The 21595-nt window shown below is 40.1% G+C and overlaps 1 protein-coding gene across 3 annotated transcripts in view; it reads left to right on the top strand.

Moving 5' to 3' along the window:
- AKAP6 (A-kinase anchoring protein 6) overlaps window positions 1–21595 on the top strand; it is a 384054-nt gene that overhangs the window by 29251 nt on the left and 333208 nt on the right. For 2 of the 3 annotated variants that reach the window (XM_075926955.1, XM_075926956.1), the window contains exon 1: window positions 15835–16016. The exons of the other annotated variant lie outside the window; for it this stretch is intronic. In XM_075926955.1, coding sequence (XP_075783070.1) covers window positions 16009–16016 — 8 coding nt within the window. In that variant the 5' untranslated portion in view covers window positions 15835–16008. Of the gene's footprint in view, window positions 1–15834; window positions 16017–21595 lie in introns of those variants that run through there. 3 annotated transcript variants of the gene reach the window in all.

Below are 21595 nucleotides of genomic sequence, written 5' to 3'. Positions count from 1 at the left end.
TCATGGCCCCTATATTTTTTGCAAAGTCATTGCTTTCAGAATAGCATGGCCTTTAAGTATGGCCTACATTCTTTGTTCCTAGATGTATGCATTGCCATATTAAAACGCACATTGCTTGCTTGCAAATAGTTTACCAAGCAATCCAGTTTACTTTGACTTAGCGACTGGTCCTTCTCATTGTTTAACATTTCTCCCAATTTTTGTATTGTCTGTAAACTTTAACATTGCAAAGTAATGTTATGGTTCAAATATACAGAAGTCTTTCACTGAGAAGCCAATAGTTCATTGTCATGTTATAAGATGGAGTAAGGTTTAATATGAATTTGAATTTAATTTGGCAGAAGTGTATTTGTTTTGACAGTAATTCCTTCATTTGGGCACAAAAGTGGATGTAAGATGTGATTCCTCAGAAACTTGATTCCAGTTATCCAACTGAAATATTACCAGTCTTCCTTTTATTTTCCTAGCTTCTTAAGCATGCTCATCATGAGTAATGTTAAGTGCAGAGTATCAGTCCTTTTATTTATTCATTTTATTTGTCCATTTCAGAGAAAGAAAGCTGACTCAACTTCTTTTGCCAAATGCAAGGAGAGTCATTTCTTTTTAAAAGCTTACTGTAGGTCTAATTTACAAATGCTGAGTAACTTCTGATAATTGGGTTCTTTTCAGATTATTATCTTAACCTGTAAACCTGTGATATTCAGTTTGTATATGTGTACATAGCTATGGTTTTGCCAAAAGTTACTATAAACAGTTCTTGGTTAATCTAAAAACACGGGACTCTCTCAATTTGTGTGTGTAAATGCAGGACTTAGGCATGGTACCCAATTCACACAGACAAATGTGGAATTTGTGCTTGCAAAATGTGTGCATAAGTAGTGACACACAAGACAATGAGCTATCTGCTGTGCTGTTTTTACTGCTCATTGTGCTTATCTTCTGATAATCTTATTTGCAATTGGCAGTGGCTTACTTGAGTCACATTATCCACTCTGGGGCAACTTGTACAGTGAGGAGAAACCTAATGTGAGTTAAAATTACAGGAGACAGTCCTGTAAATTATTCATGTGTTTAACTCTGGCTTATTAAAGAAGTGTAACCTGTTGTTTTATTTCTTTACCTTTCATATTATTATAGTAAATTGTATATACAGACCAATAATGTCAATAGTACTATACAAAATCAGACATGTTCCCTACTCTGCTGGGCTTATAATCATATGAAACCTGTATTCAAGGTTGACTTTTTGGCTACTGCATTTTTAGCAAATTTATAACAGAAAATGCCAAAAATAATACCGAAAATATTATTCAGAAATACCCCCAGTAATGGTTTGAGAGAACTTTTCACAGCACACAAACAGGACAATGAGGGTTTGTCTAGATTACAGGGATTTTTTTAAAAAGTGGTCTTTTTTCGAAAAAAACTTCTCCTGCAGCTAGACTGCTACGGCGTTCTTTCAAAATTAAATCGAAAGAATGTGGCGGTTTTTTCAACTGCGGTAAACCTCATTTTATGAGGAAGAATGCCTTTTTTCAAAAGTGCTCTTTCAAAAAAAGGTGTTCTTGAATACAAACAGAGCTTCTTCGAAAGAGAGCATCCAGACTGCCTGGGTGTACTCTTTCGAAAAAGCGATCTGCTTTTTCGAAGGAAGTGGTTGCAGTCTATATGCTCTCTTTCGAAAGAGGCTTTTTCAAAAGATACTTTCGAAAAAGCCTCTTTTGAAAGAGGCTTGTAGACTAGACCTAGCCTGAGTGAAAACAAACAAAAACAAAAAACAGCAAAAAATGCCTCTTGCCAACTGGACATATATAGGTGTGCAAGCATCAGAGTTTGATAGGAAATGAGAACTAAATGTAGCATGATAAAGGCTCAAGTAACATGACTGCAAGAGCTCCCTATCTGACTGTTGGAGGATTGCCCAGGTGCAGACACTGAGGATGACAGAACTCTTGTCTCCTGGGGAACCTTTTGCAAACTGAAGAATAAGGAGTATGAAATTGCCAGGAACAGTGTGGGTGGGACTGACAGACTCACTCGCTCATAAACTCTCCCAAATATATAGTAGATATACACTACTCTTGTGTCCTTGAGGCTGTCTCATGAGCCACAGCTGTGGGCTAATTGAGCCGCAGGCAGTCCGGGTATTGAGAACCACTGTCCTAGATTAAGGGACTGATAAATCATACTAAAATAAAATAAAAATGCATTACCTTACTAATATTAATTTTATGTATAAACAATTGCTGTAGCTGCCATAGTGATGTCTTTGATTGACAATGGCACTGGTGGTCCATGGAATTCTGAATGGAATGGGAGCCTACCCAGAGGATATTCTCTCTTAGATGCAGTCTACACTAGGTATATTAAAATGCGATTATTTCCCCAAATAGTCGATAGCTTTTCTGTCGACTGTTTGATTAGTCGACAAGGGTAGGCAGTTGTTGCACTCAGTCTGGCTCATCCCAATTCTCAGCAAAACCTCCCCAGCATTGTAAAGCCCAGGGAAGCCAGTGTGTGAAGGTGCTAGCATGGCCCCTGCGCGCGCTCGCTCTCTCTCTCTCTCTCACTCTCTCTCACTCTCTCTCTCTCACACACACACACACACACACACACACACACACACACACACACACAGCTGCCGCTCTACATTGTAAAGTTGGTTAGTCGACTAGTTGCTAACATCCCTAGTCTACACTTATGGAAAAGTTTGACTATTTAAAATATTTTAAAGCACTTTCAAAAGAGCAGGCAGGTAACCTGGTAGCTACAGATGTGGAAGCCACAAGCAATAGAGATAGAAGGGTGAAAGCCAGGGGTCTGAAGGACTGCTTGCAATGCTGCCAGATGAAGTTGTTTAGCTCTGCAAGAAAATTAATTGTTGATATGTAAATATAGCTCATGCTGGGATGGGGAAGGAATCCGGGGTGTGGTTATGTAAATCCAATTCAGCCAGGGCTGATGGAGGATCTGTTGTTAGAATGGAATGAGATGTATTGTAACTAATTTGGGCTGTTGTGGGGTCACAAGCCATGCTACCCCTAAATGTAGGAACTGTAAAATATGACACCATCATTATAAGTGGTCTCAGATACACAAACCTCCCCTTTGAGTGTACGGAGATGGGGGGAAAGGGTTTGAGCCAGCCTGCTTCATGCCTGCCAGGTGTGAGTTGTAAGTCTGTTTCAACCTGTTTCTTCCTCCTCCGCCCACCCCATTCTAAGGATAGACCTAAAGCAGATTCCATCAGAGGTCTTTTTGCTATTTCAGTGGAAGCTGGAATCTTCTGCCAGCCTATGGGGTGGATAAAGGGTTGAAATCACTAAGAGCTGAAGTCACTGGTTTGGCTTGGAGCCAGACCCATTGTGGCCAGCAGAGCAGCTGGTGGGAATGACTGGTGAGCGGCCGGTAGGAGCAGCAGCAGCAGGTGGCCAGCAGAGGAGCAGTGGCAGGCAGCCAGCAGAGTGGCTGGCGGGAACGACCAGTGGGTGGCTGGTGGGAGCAGTGGCAGTGGAGCAAGCGGACCACAGGAGCAGCGCAAAGGTGGCATGGCCTCAGGCTCAGTGAGTGGAGTCATCAGAGTGATGTATCAGGGTCCGCACTGTAAGTGGGGCATTTGAAGTGGGGTATGGAGAAAGTTGAGATAAATGAATGGGACCCTTACGTTGTTGAACTAGTGAGCCTGAGGGGCAAAGGACATTGCTCAATCCATTTGGGATGGGACAGTTACTCCATATGAACTCTGTTTGTGGTATTTTCCCAAGTTAAAGACATGTGACCTCTCTCTCTCTTTCATTAAAAGTTTATTTTCTACACTCAGACGCTGTGCTTGTGAGTGGGGAAGCATTGCCTCTCAGAGGTGCTCAGAGGTGTATGAATTTCCCAGACTACTGGGTGGGGCTCAATTCTTTTCTGTGTGAGATGGATGGAAAGGGAACCCTAGATATTGAACCCGGCCCTGGCTACTGCCAGCACTACCCAGCAGAAGGGTTACAGGTGTATAAACTCCACACTGAAAAGAAAGAGTTTAAACATCTACACTGGGCCCATGTGACCCCACTCTGCCTCACCAGCAAAACATGCATGGCCTTCATGAGGAGCAGCTCAGTAAGAGGCAAACAGTAAAGGTGAAGGGATTTGAACTCTGAGTTCTTGGGAAGGAGCACTATAGGAGCTCCTGCTGCTTGAGGTCTGAAGCCTACCTGTAGTGATTTAATCCAGTCCATGAAGGAGGGACTGGCCACTCTCTGAAGGCTTGAGACTTTATTTTCGAGTTCAGCTATTCAATTACTTTTCAGTTATCTGCTGGGAGGAGAAGGGGGTGGTAGGAAGTGATCCAGGGAGGCAGCTGTATGGCACTTTGGGGTGCAGGACTTTGCTGCTTACCACTGAGGCTTAGATCAGACCCAGTGGAGAGGATGAGCATGGGTTCCCTTACGTACTTCTAGGCAGTGCTGAAGATAGAAGTCTGCCCCTGGTTGTGGGGATTCTAGTTGAGGGAATGCCCTGAAGACTGAAAGATCTGGACTATGGGACCCAATCCAGGAGGAAGCACAGAGCTGCCCACCTACTTCAGAGGGCTACACCGTTGCTGGACTCTTTGCATAGCATGGAAGGGGCAGGATAAGTGACTTGGCTGGAGGGCTGAGCTGCAGAAAAGAGAGAGGGCCTGTCGCTGCCCCACGTGACCTGTGGGCTGTACCAGTGTAAGTGATCTCCTCCAGACCTGGCCTCTCTAGAAGAATAGAGTTTAAGATTTTCAATTTTCTTCTCTGATGAATAATAAATGCGGAGTTCCTGAAGGTCACATTTGATGTGCGGTTATTGCCTATCATCTGACTTTTTTGTTACTCATATGCATATTCCTGTTCGGCTTCATTAAAGTGCTGGGGAAAATCTTTACCTTCCTCTCCCCCTCCCCCCGTGTTTGGTCGTTAAGTGCCTCCCTGAAAGCACAGAGTAATTTCTGCAATTCACTTAGAGTCAAGTGATGCTTCTGCCTGGTTGAGATTATAGTAATAAAAGTCTCTTTTGGGCCTTAAAATCTATTATATTATATAATCTGTTGGGGAGAGGGGCGGGAAATATTTCTCCTCATGTCCACAAGAGTTTAAACTATTTTTTGTTTTATGTAAGCGTTATGTTCAAAGTTGCATTAGTACAGCATATTAATAATGTATGTACAAAGTAATGCACAGTCCTTATTCCAAAGGGCTCACAATTAAGTGGGATGCATGAAGACAAAGATTATAAGTAAGACAGAAGTATTTAGCAGATAAAATGAGCATGCCCACTCTAACTTAAACGCTTTGTGAAAAAAGCAAATTGCGTGTAACTTCTTGAAAAGGGAGATGGAGCACCTTGCCATATTGTACATGATTCTTCTCATTGCATATTACCAAACATAGCAATCCACTTATGACTTTGAATATTAAGGAAAATTTGCAGTTTGTCAAGGTTGAGAGATTTTCTTTTGCTATTAGTAACGTCTTATTTAATGTACAGTTATCTGGTAACATAACTGCTATACAACTTGTAAAATTTGGAACAAGGTGTTTAAGCAGTTTTCTACTGATGTGCAATGGACAGGAAAAAAAAGAAATTGAGGATTCTGAATTTAATTAGAAAAAGTAGGTTTAGGCCATCAGGTGGGTGACGATGAGAGAAGGGAGAAACGAGGTGCAATATAATGAATGGCATGCATGTGCTGTCACCAGCAAGCAGGAAGGTTTTCAGAAGCTACGAAAGGGGGAATATTGATTGGTTCATCTCTGTGGTTGCTTGGGAAGAGAGTAGTAGAAATGGGAAAGTTGTCTGTTGATTGATCTTTGATATTACAGTCTTGCTCTTTGATATTACAGTCTGCCTTGTCACAAGGCAGTAGCAGAGGAAACATGAGAGAGTAGAAAATATAAAGAGGAAGGTGCAGAGCAGTATGGCTTGTTCCAGGACTAGTTATCAAATAAAAAAAGTATTCAAAGAACATACATGATTTAACTTATCAGGAAAGTGAGATGCTGTTGACTTAAAATCAACTATGAGTTCACAGTCCCACTCAACCAATCACAAATTATTAATTGAACAGCTGTGGCAGGTTATTATTTGATGATTCTATGCCTTTTGGAGGAGGGTAGGCTCTAACTCTTTTCTCATTTCTGTCCATGAAGAGAGAGAAAGTAATTGTCTGCAAATAGTTTACAGTCAAAAGCAAGAATAATATGAGACATGGGTGATAACAAAAGATTCAAAGAGAAGAATATTGGTGTTCGAGAGGAGTTGTTATAGAAAGATCCTGAGAATGGGATGGATGCAAAAGGTTACCAATGAGGAATTATATAGGAAGATACAGCCGAAAGAGAACCTACTACAGAAGGTTATACAACAGAAGTTACAGCTATTTGGGCATATCTGCAGAATGAACGATGAGTAAAAAGTTAAGACCCTGGTATTTGGAATAATGGATGGTCTGAATAGGAGAAGCAGGCCCCACAGAGAATGGGTAGATCGTATAGTAGATTGGTGCAGAGCTAGTCTACACAAACTAAGCCACTCTGCACTGGACAGGGAAAGATGGAAGGAAACAGTGAAGGAGGTATCGGACACCAGTGGGCATTGAGCTCATGGTTGTTGATGATGATAAAGAGCAAGAATAATGTATACATAAAGAATAAAGTTGCGATGATATTGCAACTGGAAGTACATAGTCTTCAAGGCTAGAATTTATTAAATTCTCTGAGCTTATTGCAGTCTCTTATTTTAGTTCTGTGGGTGTTACATTCACTAAATATAGGACTATTTGAATATGCTGTAGGATACCGGTTACTTTCACTAGTGTGGTGTAATACAGTAGTGGATGTAGGAATAAAAAGTTAACAGTAAACTAGGTTGGCTTAGCACAGAACTGACTACAAAATGTAAGTAGTGTTACTATATTAGGAACTTGAGTTTTCACTGAAAATGTTTGGTAGTCACTGTGAAGTAGTCTGGTTTAGCCCAGAAAGTATGAGGACCAAATTCAGGGTAGAGCATGAATAAGCACAGCACAAACCCCAAAATGGTTGAGTTTTTATACCACGATTTTGCTGAGCAAGTGTTAAGTGTGAATTCCTCAAGCATGATAAAACTCTTAACATGAATACACGGGCAGTACCTCTGGGTACTACAGTCTGTCTTGCCACACAAATAAGTTTGCCTTTGTGATAGATGAACATGCACACCAAAACAACAGCAATATTCAGATTACTCCTAGTCCCAGGGAACCATTTCCCAGGTCAATTGCACTTCAAATCATACAAAAAGGACAAGTGAGTCCTATAATACATTATGAAAGATTTATGAACTAAGGACAGGTCTACATTTAGAGTGCTGCATTGGCACAGCTGCAATGCTTAAGCAAAGACACTATATGCTGATAGGAGAGAGCTCTCCAGTCAGCATAGTTACTCCACCTATACTAGTAGTTTTCTGTGATATGATGTAATTATGGGAAGTATTACCTTCTGTAAGCAATAATTCCAGAACTATGAGTCAGTTAAAGCTAATTAGGTGGTTCTGGAATATCTGACCTGGAGAATCTGCCCTCTGGGTTTATAACATTATAGCACTGTGGGTCCATGGTTATGTGAAGTATATGTTGGTAAGAAGCAAGTATTTGTCTGCCCAGATTTTATGGTTATACATGAAAAACAAAACTTGTCATAAAAATGTCAATTTTCAAGGTTATTACTAACATCTATTTTCTTAAGGCAAGACACATTTCACTTACTGTTACTGTAGCAACAAGCCATGCATCCAGAATGGGAAACATTACATGAATTTTCACTTAAGTGTTCAGACATCTTAACTGTATCCCTCAGCTGAAAACAGAAAAAGGGTAGTGTGGGGCTAACAAGATGTAATATGTCATAGATCTTAAGATGTGCAAATGAGATGATAAACACTTGGCAAATTCCAATGGCAAGCAACATAAAGATTTGATAGTAGTGGCAGTTGAACAACTGATTCTTGTAGTTGTTTGGGAATGTGGAAGAAAGAGTGACGTTGCAAAAATTCAGTCAAATGGCAACTATCGTGAATATTCAAAGACAGGATTGTTGAAAAGGCTAACTTTGCAACACACAGTGCTGAGTTTATTACATACAGGCTGAGCTCTTCCTCAACTGCCAAATGTTTGCACCCTCCTGCAGCCAAGGATCTTAGGCCTGTCGCAAACAAAAGGTTTTACATTGTAAATTGTATGTATGTTGCCTGGCACAATGGAACCCTGCTCTTCTTTGGGGTCTGTAAGAATTCCTGTAATATTAACAAAAATGATAATGATGGCTTTGACTGGAAGTCGATCTATCAAAATACCATGACTGGCTGAAAGGTATGATCTAGGACGGTTGCTGAGGAGCACTTGTAAGACTGTGTGTCTCTTAAGATACCAGCTAGACTTCTAGATCAGAAAGGCTGAGATAAATTTTAGATAGGAATTTATTCATTCTTACTTGAACCAAAACAAGAATATTTCTAATTAAAACATAAGACCATATTGTGTCCCCAAGATCTGCATGCCAAAGGGTTCTCGTGAATAAGTCTCTCCTTCTGTGCCTGGGACATGGACTTTCGTACATCAGAGGCATTCCTTTTAAATGTCAGGAGCCTCCTAGCTCTCTTATTTTCTTTGTGTTTGCCCCTCAGGTACCTCAGAGTCACCATGGTTCTGGGGTAGTGACTGGAAGTGCAGCTCTAATGGAGTTGCAACTGCTAGGCTACTGGGGACTAGTCCCAACACTCTCCTTCCCTAATGACTTAATGGGTTTGGTGAAATTTTCATCAGGACTTTCTTGTAGAAGTGTGCTTGCCAAAAGTTCTTCTCATGGCTTTTACTGGGGAAGGGGGTAATATTATCTAAATCATGTGCCATTCTGAGGTTCTTTGGATACAGGGCTATATCACCTTCATAGAAATTTAGGACTAGAAGGAACCTCAAGGAGCCACCTTGTCCACCCCCAACCCAGTGCTGTGCCAGGGTGAGTTGAAGACAGATACAGGATGAAGCCTCAAAGTTCTGTCATTAGATCTGTGGGTGAAAAGAAGGTTCAAGACCAAAGCAGCGTTGCTCATCTTCCTCAGAGGGGAAACAAAAATCTGGCATTTCAAGAACACAAACCCCAATTTAGAAACTGAAAAGGAGCTTGTGTTCTGTGCCTCTCATCTCTCCTCACAGGTAATTACTTAATAAGGTAAATGAGTGATAGACTGAGATTTCACTAAGGGATTCTGAAAGAGATGAAAAACCGTTATCAAAGTAATATGCTCACAGAAACAAATAAGGAGACAAGTTGCCATATGCTGGATAGATTTGTTACCCGGAGAGCTGTGATAAACAATTGCTGTGCTGCGGGCTATGCAATTTAATTAAAGCCTAAGGTGCCCTTCCACAGAAGCCAGATTCGGCTTGGTATCCTGTATCTAATTACCAGGGAAACAGCTTAGAAATTACCAAACAACAAGAATTTAGGGCCAAACCATGTATTTTAAAGGTAAGATCAAACATTAGCAAATAACATACAACTTAGCGACAGTCACACCCTAACCCTAGAAAAGAAGAAGATAGAAGAGTTCCACACACACACAAGGGTATACATTACATTTAAAGCGGCGATTGATGTTTGATGTTCATGACCTTTAACCTTGCAGCTAGTGAAAAGCCTTAAGGGAGGACAAATGGAGCGATCCCTTGATGGATGCTTTTTGCCTTCTACGAGCTGACGCTTGGTGGGCACCGGATCCTGTTCGAGTATCCGTAAGCGAGACAGTGTTATAAGTTCCAAAGTTTTAGTGGGAGCGGAAAAGGCTTTCCTTATTCCAGTTAAAGTTACTAGCAGTGGGTAGTTTTGTTAGACTGCAGGCTGGAACCTTGGCCTTCTCCGGGTAGACGATGACGCAGGGGAACAATGATCATTATAGACGCACACACAGGACATGAAGGGGGCCAAAGAACACGAATGCTCCTTGACAGAGGGTATATAAACACCTTATGGCGGGAAAACCATGAAGAGAGCGGGGTGCAGAGAACTAGAGCTGGGTGCATAAGACTTGGGTGCCGTGTGCAAAGAATGGGTGTGCACGCAGACAATTGGGGTGGTGTGCGCATCCTTTGGTGCTGAGTTCACAGGTTTAGTGCTGGGTGCACAGCCTTCCTGTACTTGTTTTGGCGGGAAAAACTGCTCTGAGGGCAAAAGAATCCCTCAGACTCCATTTTGTATTATGCCCAGGCAACAGATTGGAGGAGTAGGGAGTGTAAATTCTTTTGGTAACCATGATATACAAAATAAGAAAAGACATGAAGGCAGGACTTGAACAGAGTATTTATGATTCAATGTCTATTCCAATCACATGTTGATGCTGAGGGAAATAATAGCACACTTTATATTCTTCTTTTAGACTTACAGGATTTGAGATTTTAAAAACAAAATGTCAGTTGAACTTCATATACAATTGACTATCCCAAATCCAATGTTTTTTAATCTAAAGGTGTGGTAATGGATGTTGATCAGAAGGATGACTTTTTCCTCAGCAGCTCCAGGCCCTTTTAGTAAAAAGACTACATGTCTTTCCTCCCCTGCCCCCCACACCCCGAGACAGGGTCAGAGACTTTCACTCCAATTTATTGTTATATTGTGATGCTAAGTGAAACAAATTTGATGTGGAATTCATGTAGTGTAGAAGCAAGGAATATAACTGCCTCATCCTGAAGTGGATTACATTGAGGCTATCGTGTGATAGATGGAAAATGAAACCTTCACAGAGACCTACCAGAGATAAATCCAGCACTAAGTGGTCTGTGATTATATGGAGTTCTCTGGAAACATTTCAGAAATTGTAGACCGAAGGTTTTTTTAAATTTATGAGTCTGTGATGGGGTAGACTACTCCAGAAGCCCTATCTGGAGGTCTCAAAGTCCTGCCATAGCAGCCATATAATGGTTTCTTGGTATAAGTAGGTAGCTACTGGTAAGGTCTAAGAGAGTGAGGGGGGAGCTTCTAGCTCACTGCCAGAACTCAAATACGACTGACACTGGGAAAGGGGCTCAGGGTAACATAGAATATCAATTAGCAAAAGGATGTAGCACAAGGTTGCTATACTAATTGGGACCCAGAGCAATGGGTGGGACTAAGTCCCCGCCTCCCCCCCAGGCCAAAGTGGCTACACCTTAAAGAAGGGAATTAGAACTCTGGCACCCCAGGGAAGCAGGCGGCAGTGGGACTAACTTAATGGGAACTATGGTCAGAGAACTGAGCCCAAGAGGGTCGATTCAGTAGGAAGGCACAAGTAGTCCCCAGGAAAGAAGCCCTCTGAGTTCTGCTCAATACCAGTGTAGAAACCTTGCAACTTAGCCAGACTGACCTAGGGTATCACGATGGGCCCTGTTGGTCAGGTTAAAAATCGGGTCAGGGGAGTTGCACCATTTGAAGGAGTTCTGTGATAGGGCCTTAGAGGGCTAATTAAGGGACTGAGCCCAGGGAGGGCTACAGGTTGATGGCAATGGAGAGGATACTGTGATAGGCCTTGTTGAACTGTTAAAGACTGTGCCCAAGGAGGGCTGCAGGACATCTTGCACCCCAAATGTGTACTCCAAAATGGGTTTCTTTGTTTTGCACATGGATTCTAAGTTGCTTGGCTGGAGAGCTGAGTCACCAAAACCCACCTAGCAAGCACAGTGGCTGACAGGAGGCATCATGAGCCGAGCAAAAAATGGTAAGCATGCATACACTTCAGCAGGGGGGCTTTCACAAGACATGGGTGCCACTGTATTATATCCTTTTTCAGACACAGATATCTGCAGACATATAACTTTTCAGCCACTGTAGAACTATGTGTGGGATTACTGCAAATGTTGCTAATGTCTTTACAAATGCTATGTTTTGTATAGGTCACTAAATCTCCTTTCTTGTCATTTTCTAATGCTTTTCCTTTCCTTTTCCACTTTTTCATATAGCTCTTGTACCTATTTATTTTCTGTATTTTCCTGTCTCTGTCAGAATGCATGTCTTTGCAAAAGATATGTGCCTGGGGTGTTACCAGTTCCTATCACATTGAATAAATAGAGCCTATTCACAGTGACTTAAATTAGGTTCCTCTCTTGAAGCAGCAGTTCTGTATGGCAGGAGCCAAGTGCTCCAGTAGATCACATTAAACTAGTGAAAGATGGAGTACCTTGTTTAACTGATGGCACCTGGAATAGAGTAGCCACTACACATTTGACCTCACTGCTCAAACTGATTCTAAAGCCTATTTGCATAAATAGTGGGTTTAGAAGTACCTGTATACATTATTTTGCTATAAGTGTAACCATCATCTATATTCTGCAGTGGTTGGAAACTGATAATACTATCTTCTAAAGGGTTTTTCCTATTGTGTGGCATACAATGTGCAAAGAATAAGTAATTTTCTGAACAACTCTGGATATCCAGATCTGCCCAACCCTCTTTTTAACTTCTCTGGGGATTCCACTTCATCTCATTTATGAAGATCTATATTTACTAATGACTGACTTCAGCGTCTTTGTGGTTTATATCTAAACGAATGGCAGGGAGCTGGGAGTGAAATGATTCTACAGGCTTAGCACAGCAGTGAAAAAAACATTTAAGAACTCTCTAGAAGATGATCAGACACATTTGAGATTTCTTATTATAAAACACTGTGCTGCTGAGAAAACAGTGCTTGGGTAGACTGAATGGCTCTAAGGTTCTGTAGATCTGGTACATTACCTATTAACTTCTAGTTCAGCAGTTAAAAACCAGTTCAACCTGCAGTTAGTGAGACTCATGTGATGCTTGTTTTTTGTGGCTGAAGTGATTCACGGAGTTTAAGGACAGTAAGGACTATTAGATCAGCTAGTCTGACCTACTGTACATCACAGACCTTTATGCTTAACTTGGTATTGAGTCCAACAGCTTGTTTTTGACAAAAGCAAAATTTTTTGTTTGAGCTACCATATCTTCCAAAAAGGCATTTGGTCTTCAGCTGAAGACATCCCATGATGGAGATTCCACCACATCAGTTGATTGTTCTAGTGGTTCATTTTAAAAGTGTGCCTGATTTCTAATTTGAATATTTTTGGTTTCTACTTCCAGGCACTTGTTTTGTTATGCCTTTCTCTGCTGGCTTAAACAGACATTTAGCACCTAACAATCTTATCACAGGGAGAAAACAAGAAATAGCTTGATTAGTGTAAAATAAATCACTCAGGTTTTTTTCTTCAGCACTGGAATAATTTTTGTGGTTCTTTCCTGCAATTATTCCACATTATTTTAAAAAATGTGGACACAAGAAATGTACACTGTCTTCCAATATTTGTCTCATCGATGCCGTATACAGAAAATAATCTCCCTACTCCTAATCTCTACTCCGTTGTTTACGCATCAAAAGATCACACTGGACCACTTTGCCATAGCATCACACTGCAAGCTCATTTTCAGTTATTTGTCCCCTCTGATAAGTTTTCACAGTCACTGCTTTCTAGCAATCAACCCCTCACTTTACAGGTATGCCCTGCATTCCTTGTTCCTAGATGTAACTTCAGTTGAGTATTAAAACACATTTTTTAACAGACTCATCTTGCTAAGCAGTCCTAACTGCCCTGTCCTCAAATCAATCTTTGTATTGCCCACCAATTTTACCAGCAGCTATTTTATATTTACTTCCAGATCATTCACAAAATGTTGAACAGTAATGGGACTAGTCTGGATCCCTCTGGAACCCCACTATAAACATCCCTACCTGGTTATGATTCAGCATTGACAACTATTTTTTGAGATCTGTCAGTTAGCCAGTTCTTAACCCATTTAACATGTTCTATATTGATACTGTCTAATTTTAACCAGAATATTCCATGGTATTTTACAATAGTCTAACTCTATTTCATGACAGCTATATTATCAATCACATGTGTAATGTCATCAAAGATTGAAATCAGTTTTCTGTGCTATGCTCTAATTAATTTAGCTTGGTAACCTTTACACCACTGCCTAGTGGACTAGTGGTCACATCACAACATCAGTGACTTTTCCAGTTGTGTTTGTGATGTTCTTGTTGCATTGCCCCCTAATTCTGAATTGGCTTGGAGAAGTAATTTTCACTACTTCAATTCCTACTTTCACTATTCTATGAACAAATAGGTCTCTCATTCCCATGGCTGTCCCATTTGCATCTTTTAAAAGTACTAAATTTACTCAACCAAAATAAATAGATTGTGGATTATTCTGAAGATGTACACTATTGACCAGAAGGTGATATGGACCAAACTTGAAATAATACTACTTTGCTGTTGTGAGGAAAGAAACTTGGTGTTTTAGGAAAGCAGGTCTCTATACTGACTAAAGCTGGGTTTTATGGGAACATTGTGATGAGGAGTGTCATGAAAATGACAGAAAATAAAAAAAGCAAGTGTTGTGACCTGCTAATGCTAACAGGGGCTTTACAAGCAGCAGAAGATGCTAAACATAAGATAAGCATTTAAAGCTCACTACAGAGAGCAACAGTGGCAAATAATTTCCCAGCACTGAATTAATGTGTTACTGTAAGATGGACCTCTCCCTTTGGCATTACTGCATCTTCTTTGTTGTGCAACCATTTAAGAAATAATAATGAACATTCATATAGCACTTCTCATGCAAATATTCCTAAGTAATTAAGAAACCTAATCAACTCATTACATATTTGTGTGTGTATACATTATGGCTACGTCTACACTGGCCACAATTTCCGGAAAAGCCATGCAAATCAGGTAAGTCAGGATAGGGAAATCCGCGGGGGATTTAAATATCCCCCGCGGATTTAAATAAACATGTCCGCCGCTTTTTTCCAGCGTGGGGAAAAGCCGGAAAAAAAGCGTCTAGACAGGCGCGATCCTCCGGAGTAGAGCCCTTTTCCGGAGGATCTCTTATTCCTACTTCAAAGTTAAGCACCAAAATAAATTGCCTAGGAACTGTGGAATCTCCATCATTGGAGATATTTAAGAGCAGGTTAGACAAACAGATTTAGTCTAGATATAGTCTAGATAATATTTAGTCCTATCATGAGTACCAGAGATTGGACTAGATGATCTCTCGAGATCCCTTCCAGTCCTATAATTTAATAGCATTTTGGATGCACATATCAAGAGAAATTTCATATGTACCAATATATTGTCATCACCCCTCTGACAAGGAGGAGCAATTATCAGATCTTTACAGATTAGTTTCCCATTTGGATAATTCTATGACATGGAATCCCAATATTTCCTTAACGTAATTTGTTTATTTGTACTGTGTACTCCAGTTTTCTGAACAGAAGTAGTGACAAACAGCGTGTGGGCTATGTCTGTCTGAAATCTCATCCTCAACTTCAAAGCTTGTTTCCTAGCATTCAATGCTGCCCCCAAAGAACTGATTCTTGTTACAGAGCAAACTTTTTTTGGCTGCAATACTCCCTCGTAAAACAGTATCACAAAATAATCACCAGATTCTTCAGATTGTACACTGTCCTACATTTATATTGCAAGTTCCTTTTTCTGTGCACAGTACTATCTAGTGACTCCTAACATAACAAACCAGACATGAGATTTATATATATGCCACTTAGTTTAGTGGAATAAGTTGTCTAAGCTCGAAAAAAAGTTTACCCAACACATAGATTTTAGTATCCACAAACATTTGCAATGCCAACCATTACTCTTTTTTCAATCCATTAGACCCCTTCATTGAATGTACATTGCTGTAGCTGCTTTGGTGGCAGCAAATGCATCAGCTTCTTCTCAAAGTGCCTTATCCCCTGTCATTGTTCTCGCCACTCCAGGTAGCTCCAGCTCTTCAGCTCTTCCTGGCTGAAGATTCAGCTAAGTCAACAGCTGCAGGCACATGCTCCTGATCTATGCCCTATACAAATTACGGGTACTGAGTTCAGTTAAACCTTGAAGACAGGGAAGGTAGAAAACCCTATGATTGTCACAACTTCACTTCAATTTTCGTATGCAAGTTTATGACCAGGTATTTATTTCATATTAAGGAAATTGTTGTAATTTAGTAATAGCACTGCATACTTAGTGAAAGAAGCAAACTTAAGCACCCACATGTAATTAAATACTTTCTAATGTGTTGCAGCAATGCATTTGTTATCCCATAAATAGCTTTCATATTAGAGTAACAGCTTAGTGAAGGTGTCATGCTCATTTGGCACTGCTCGCTAATGTGGCGCATGGAGACTTTCATGCCCCCCTTCGTTTGTTGATTCATGCAGATAAGCCAGAAACTAGCCAGTCACCTATAGACCCAGATACTCAGAGTTCTATTTTATTTTTCTCATAGAAACATTTTGATTTTCCAGTTTGATTGTAAGAACTGCAAGAAGGCACAAGGCTAGCTTTGTCCGAGGCTATTTAGTCCTTTTTACATCAGCTATTTTTCTTTGATTTTCTGAGGCATTTAGGGAGTACTGCATTCATTGCCAGGCTTCCAAATCTCCAGTTTGAGATTTATTGGTGATTTCACAGGTGAAAGATTATTACCTGATGAGATCAGCCTTGCTGTAGGAAGGAAATTTTCCTCAATGTAGTTACATACTAAAATTCTAAATACTGTTATGGGCAACTCCCAGACTAGTTTCCCCTCTTTTCTAGAATTCAGCTAAGGGAAAGAGAAATGACCTGCTGAAAAACATGTTATTCATTCCAGATGTCAATTCATCTTACTATAGGATGATGACCCATATATTATGGGGGAGGGGAGAATCTTTATCACCATTATTAGTAAAGTATTCAATAAGTTTTGCATAACCTTATCAGTAAACTAGGGAAATACAATGGAGATGAGGCTACTATAACATGGGTGCATAACTGGTTGGATAACTGCTCTCACATAGTAATTATCATTGGTTCACAGTCATGCTAGAAATGCATAAGTAGTGGGATTCCACAGGGAACAGTTTGGGGGCTGGTTCTGTTGAATATCTTCATCAACAATGTAGATAATGGCATAGAAAGTACGCTTATAAAGTTCGGGAGCTGAGAGGGGTTGCAAGTGCTTTGGTGGAAAGGGTCATGGAAGAATTGTGAGCACAATGATCTGGACAAATAGAGAAATGATCTGAGGTAAAGAAGATGAAGTTCAATAGGCACAAATGCAAAGTACTCTTCTGAGTTTCACATACAGAGAATGGGAAGCACCTGTCTAGGAAGGAGTACTGCAAAAAGAGATCTAGGGGTCATAGTGGACCACAAGCTAAATCTGAGTCAACAGTGTGACACTTGCAAAAAATGGAAACATGATTCTGGGACACATTAACAGGAGTGTTGTGAGCAAGACATGAGAAGTAATTATTTCCCTTTATTCTGTGCTGATTAAGCCTCCATTGGAGTATCATGTCCAGATCTGGGCACACATTTGAGCAAAGATGTGGAGAAATTAACAAAAGTCCAGAGAAGAGCAACAAATTGATTAAAGGTCTAGAAATTGGGTTTGTTCAATATGGAAAAAAAAGACTAAGAGGGGATATGATACTAGCTTTCAAGTACCTAAAAGGGTGTTATATGGCAGAGGGAGAAAAATTGTCTGATGATAGGACAAGAAGCAATGGGCTTTAACTGCAGCAAGAGAAGTTTAGGTTGGACATAAGCAAAACCTTCTAACTGTTAGGATAGTTAAGCACTGTAATAAATTGCCTGGGAAAGTTGTGGAATCTCCATCATTGGAGATATTTAAGAAAGGATTAGACAAATGTCTATCAGAGATGATCTAGATCAGGACTACTCAACATGCAGCTTGCGGTATGGTTTGGATTAACGTGGGGCTTAATACGTGGCCAATGGGTGCAAGCCAAAACAAAAAAGTAGTCAATATAACAGTCTTCTGTTGATATGCGTTTTAGTAGTTAAATTCCTTGACTATCATTGCTCATTAAAAGTGCTGTCATATGGGTGGAAATGGGGTAAATATTGCATTTTATTAATATCAGCAGAACTGACTTAAATGGGGCCCGTGCGTTATCTTTGTATTCATGCCCGTCAGTGTGAAAGAAGCTATTTGCATATATTTGCATGTATATGCAACCATACTTACATCGTGGCCCTCGACATGTGATGCATCATTGTGGCCCCTAGGGCTTCCAATGTTGAGTAGCCCTGATCTAGATAGTGATTAGTCCTGCAATGAGGACAGGGGACTGGACTTGTTGATCGTTCGAGGTCCCTTGCAATTCTATGAGTTTTCCCTCCCTCTATCCCCCATTTCAATATTAGTATGATAGATACAAAACCATCACTCTGTATTTTCTCTGAGCTTTTCTTTGACTCAGGAATATTTGTGAGTTCTTATAACAATTTTAGGAAACCTAAAGAAAAACTAACATGATAAATGTCCCCAGTTCCAAAAGAGGTTTGTAAAGAAATCCACCTAGAATTTTCTACATCTAATCCATGTATATATGCCTTTAATCTCAGTATTTATAATGCACCTGCCACTGTTTTATTAGGATGCTAATCTTTTGGTATTCTGTAGCATTTAATGAGAAAACATATGAAAATGTAATGCATTTTAATGGCTTAATGAGATTACTGCTTGGGGATTTTCCATTATCTTCAAGATACATACATTTAAAATAACTAAAGATTCTGATTAATCTGAGTAGTTATAAATGTATGATGTGATATAGGTAAAATTGTTTGGGGAAGGAGTTCAGTGTCTAATCACAAGAAAGGATCGTGAAATATTATTTCTGAATGAACAGCTGTTTGTGAAGTCTTATACATTAAAGGATTTGTGGATTCCTATTTCAGAAAGTCAGGGTTATTAATATAAATAGAATGTTCTGCAGAAAAGCAGTTTTAGCATGATGTTGTATAAGGTTGGGGAAGGTGTGTCGGTGGGGTGGTGGGGGAATAGTGCTTCTTTCTGTAAAGAATAAATCTACAGTCCTACAGCTATTGGAAAATAATTGTTCAGGTCTTCATAATCATTTGAGAGTACAGACTCTTAGTGGAATGATAGTTATTTTCCTTCCCATTAGAAAATCCCTACAAGTTTCAGTTCTAAAGACTGAAATCCACACCAGAAATGAAGTCCATAAATGGATTAGATAATGGGCCCCAAACTTTTAAAAACGTAACTTACCACAGTGAGTTGAGTGAAACTTTGTTAAGGGATGAGTTAAAACTTTGTTCCTAAAGTGTGAATGTGCTCTTCATTTAAAATAGTTGTAAGATATCATTAAGGGCCCATACCTAAAGCAAGATCTCATCGTCAGCACAGATATTAGCATCATTTGAGTTCCACTGAGTATTGTGACCAGGTGTATGGGTGTCTGAGAGAACACACACAGAAATTAAGAACAGTGAAAAACAGAGACAAAAAAGCCAAGTAGTGGCCTGTGAGCACAATGTGACCCTGGAAGAAAACTTCAGGATTTGTTACTTAAAGAAAATTGGGGCTGTAAGGTAGGAAACTTTTTTTTTTCCTCTTGGTTTCTTCTGTGTCAGAGAAGCAAGACTCTGAATATTCCTTGTAAATAAGATTGCACCAAAGAAATGCCTGGTTATTACTGGTTTCTACTACCAACTGGAACTTTCCCAGGTTCCCAAAATATAACTAGCCCGTTGGGTCAAAAAGGGGTGACTATATGAAATTACCAGGAGTCTAGGATGCTCAGCACATCACAGGAATGCTCAATACTTTACATGTCCAAGCTTCAAGTGCATACTAATAAAGTTAAGATTGTAGCTGCATTTTGGCAATGGTTTAATTTACATGGGAGGAAAAATAGGAAGTGCATCTTTCTCATGTGCATCTCTCTCCTCTGGATCTGTTCAGGTCTTTTGCTGTTTGCTGTTTGTTGTCTGATATCTGAGGCTTGGGCTCCTTTAGGTCCATGTAAAGCAATGAACACACTACAGCCTCTCTCTCTCTTCTGTAAGTGCCATACACTACACTGACATAGTAATTTTGTTGCTGTAGTTAGGGCAACACAGTGTCCAGGTAGACATTGCCTGTTACTTACGTTAGCAGTCAGCTGCCATTCTTGTCACTTTTACGGTTCCATGCTGGAGTCATTAAATTGACAAGAAAGCAGCTCATCCCAGGACGGGAGAGAGGGGACCCCTGCTAGAGCCTAGCAAGCCTTCCAGCTTCTTGCTCTTAGCCAGACTCTTTGGTTGGAGTTGGGAGGTTCTCAGGGTTCTGGCCCCTGCTTCTTGCTGGGAGCCTGGCAGTCACCTGAGCTCCAGTCAGGAGATTATTCAGAGCCAAGAGCCCAGAAGGCTGTTGGGCTCTGCATAGGCCACTGTATGGAGCTGAGAGCCTAAGTTCTCAGCCCAAACACTGCCCTTCTTAGGTTGGTGGAAGCACTCCATGTGAGGGTAAGGGTGGATATGACTCATGGTAGTAATTCATTGACCTAACACAGGAGGACTTAAGTGTGTAGTAAGTGCATTTTTCTAACTCTGTTACAAAAACATTGTTGAATTCCAAATTTATGGCTCAGTTCCATTATTATTGAGAGAGTGGATTTCACATTGGATTGAAGGGGATGTCTCAGTCTATGTCCTCTGTGCACTGTTGGTCTGTTCCTGCTCGCATTGAAGATGTAGAGCAGGATAGAGCTCTTTGAGAGGAGCTTTGACATGGGGTGAAATCCTGATTCCATTAAATAGAATGGGAATATTGTCATTGACTTCAATTGAACCAGCATTTTACCCCATATTCACTCTGAGAAAGAGGTGTTTTGAATTTATATTACCTTTATCCTTTCAGTGGTTCTAATTGGATATGTTGACCAGGCTTCTTATGGCAGCCTGGTGTGAATATTTTGCTCTAACTATTAGGGACAGTTGGAAAACAAACAATGTGATATATGAACAAATTTTGATATTTCAAAAATAGTTTAAAATGAAGCCTTTTGAAATTTTTCACAGAAGCACACGTGCGCACATGCACACACACAAGAGAAGCCAGTAAATTGGTGATTAAGATACTTACTTGGGATGTGGGAGACACATTTTCAAATCCTTGCTCTGAATCAAGACGACTTCTTGGTGAGGGCCCTAACCATCAGGTTCTTGGCTATTCTGAAATATCTGTTTCTTTGGCCAGAAATTCCCTTCTGGACCTGAGACACCTTCTGAAAGAAAGCTGAATTGAAACAGATATGTTTCCATGAAAAGTTTCCATGTGGATGAATCAGCATTTTCCAATGAAAACACATTTACTTGGAAAATTCTCAGTCAGATAAGCTAAGTATAGTGGTTGCTTGAATGGCGATAGATTTGCAACTGCTAGACGATTTTGTGTTTTGTCCAATTTTCTTTTGAGATACATAATGCAAAGGACAACTGCACCCTTGGCTAGGTAGCCACTTTTAGTTTTTGTACTAAATAAAATAGACCTGAAAATAAACTAAAATAAATTAGAAACAGATATTTAAATAACATTTGATAGTGTTCCTTATATCTAATTTTATTCAAATAGTTTTGCTGAATAATACCCCTAAAACCTGCCCAGCCTTCTTCCTCTTTGCACTTGACTAAATCATTCAAATGTGCATGATTATTTAACAAAAACATGTAAATATTTTATATACT

Source organism: Pelodiscus sinensis, chromosome 4, assembly GCF_049634645.1.
Source record: "Pelodiscus sinensis isolate JC-2024 chromosome 4, ASM4963464v1, whole genome shotgun sequence".
In the NCBI taxonomy this organism is placed as follows: Eukaryota; Metazoa; Chordata; order Testudines; family Trionychidae; genus Pelodiscus; species Pelodiscus sinensis.
The sequence above is the reverse complement of the archived record's forward strand: the minus strand, read 5'-3'. Positions and strand labels throughout refer to the sequence as shown.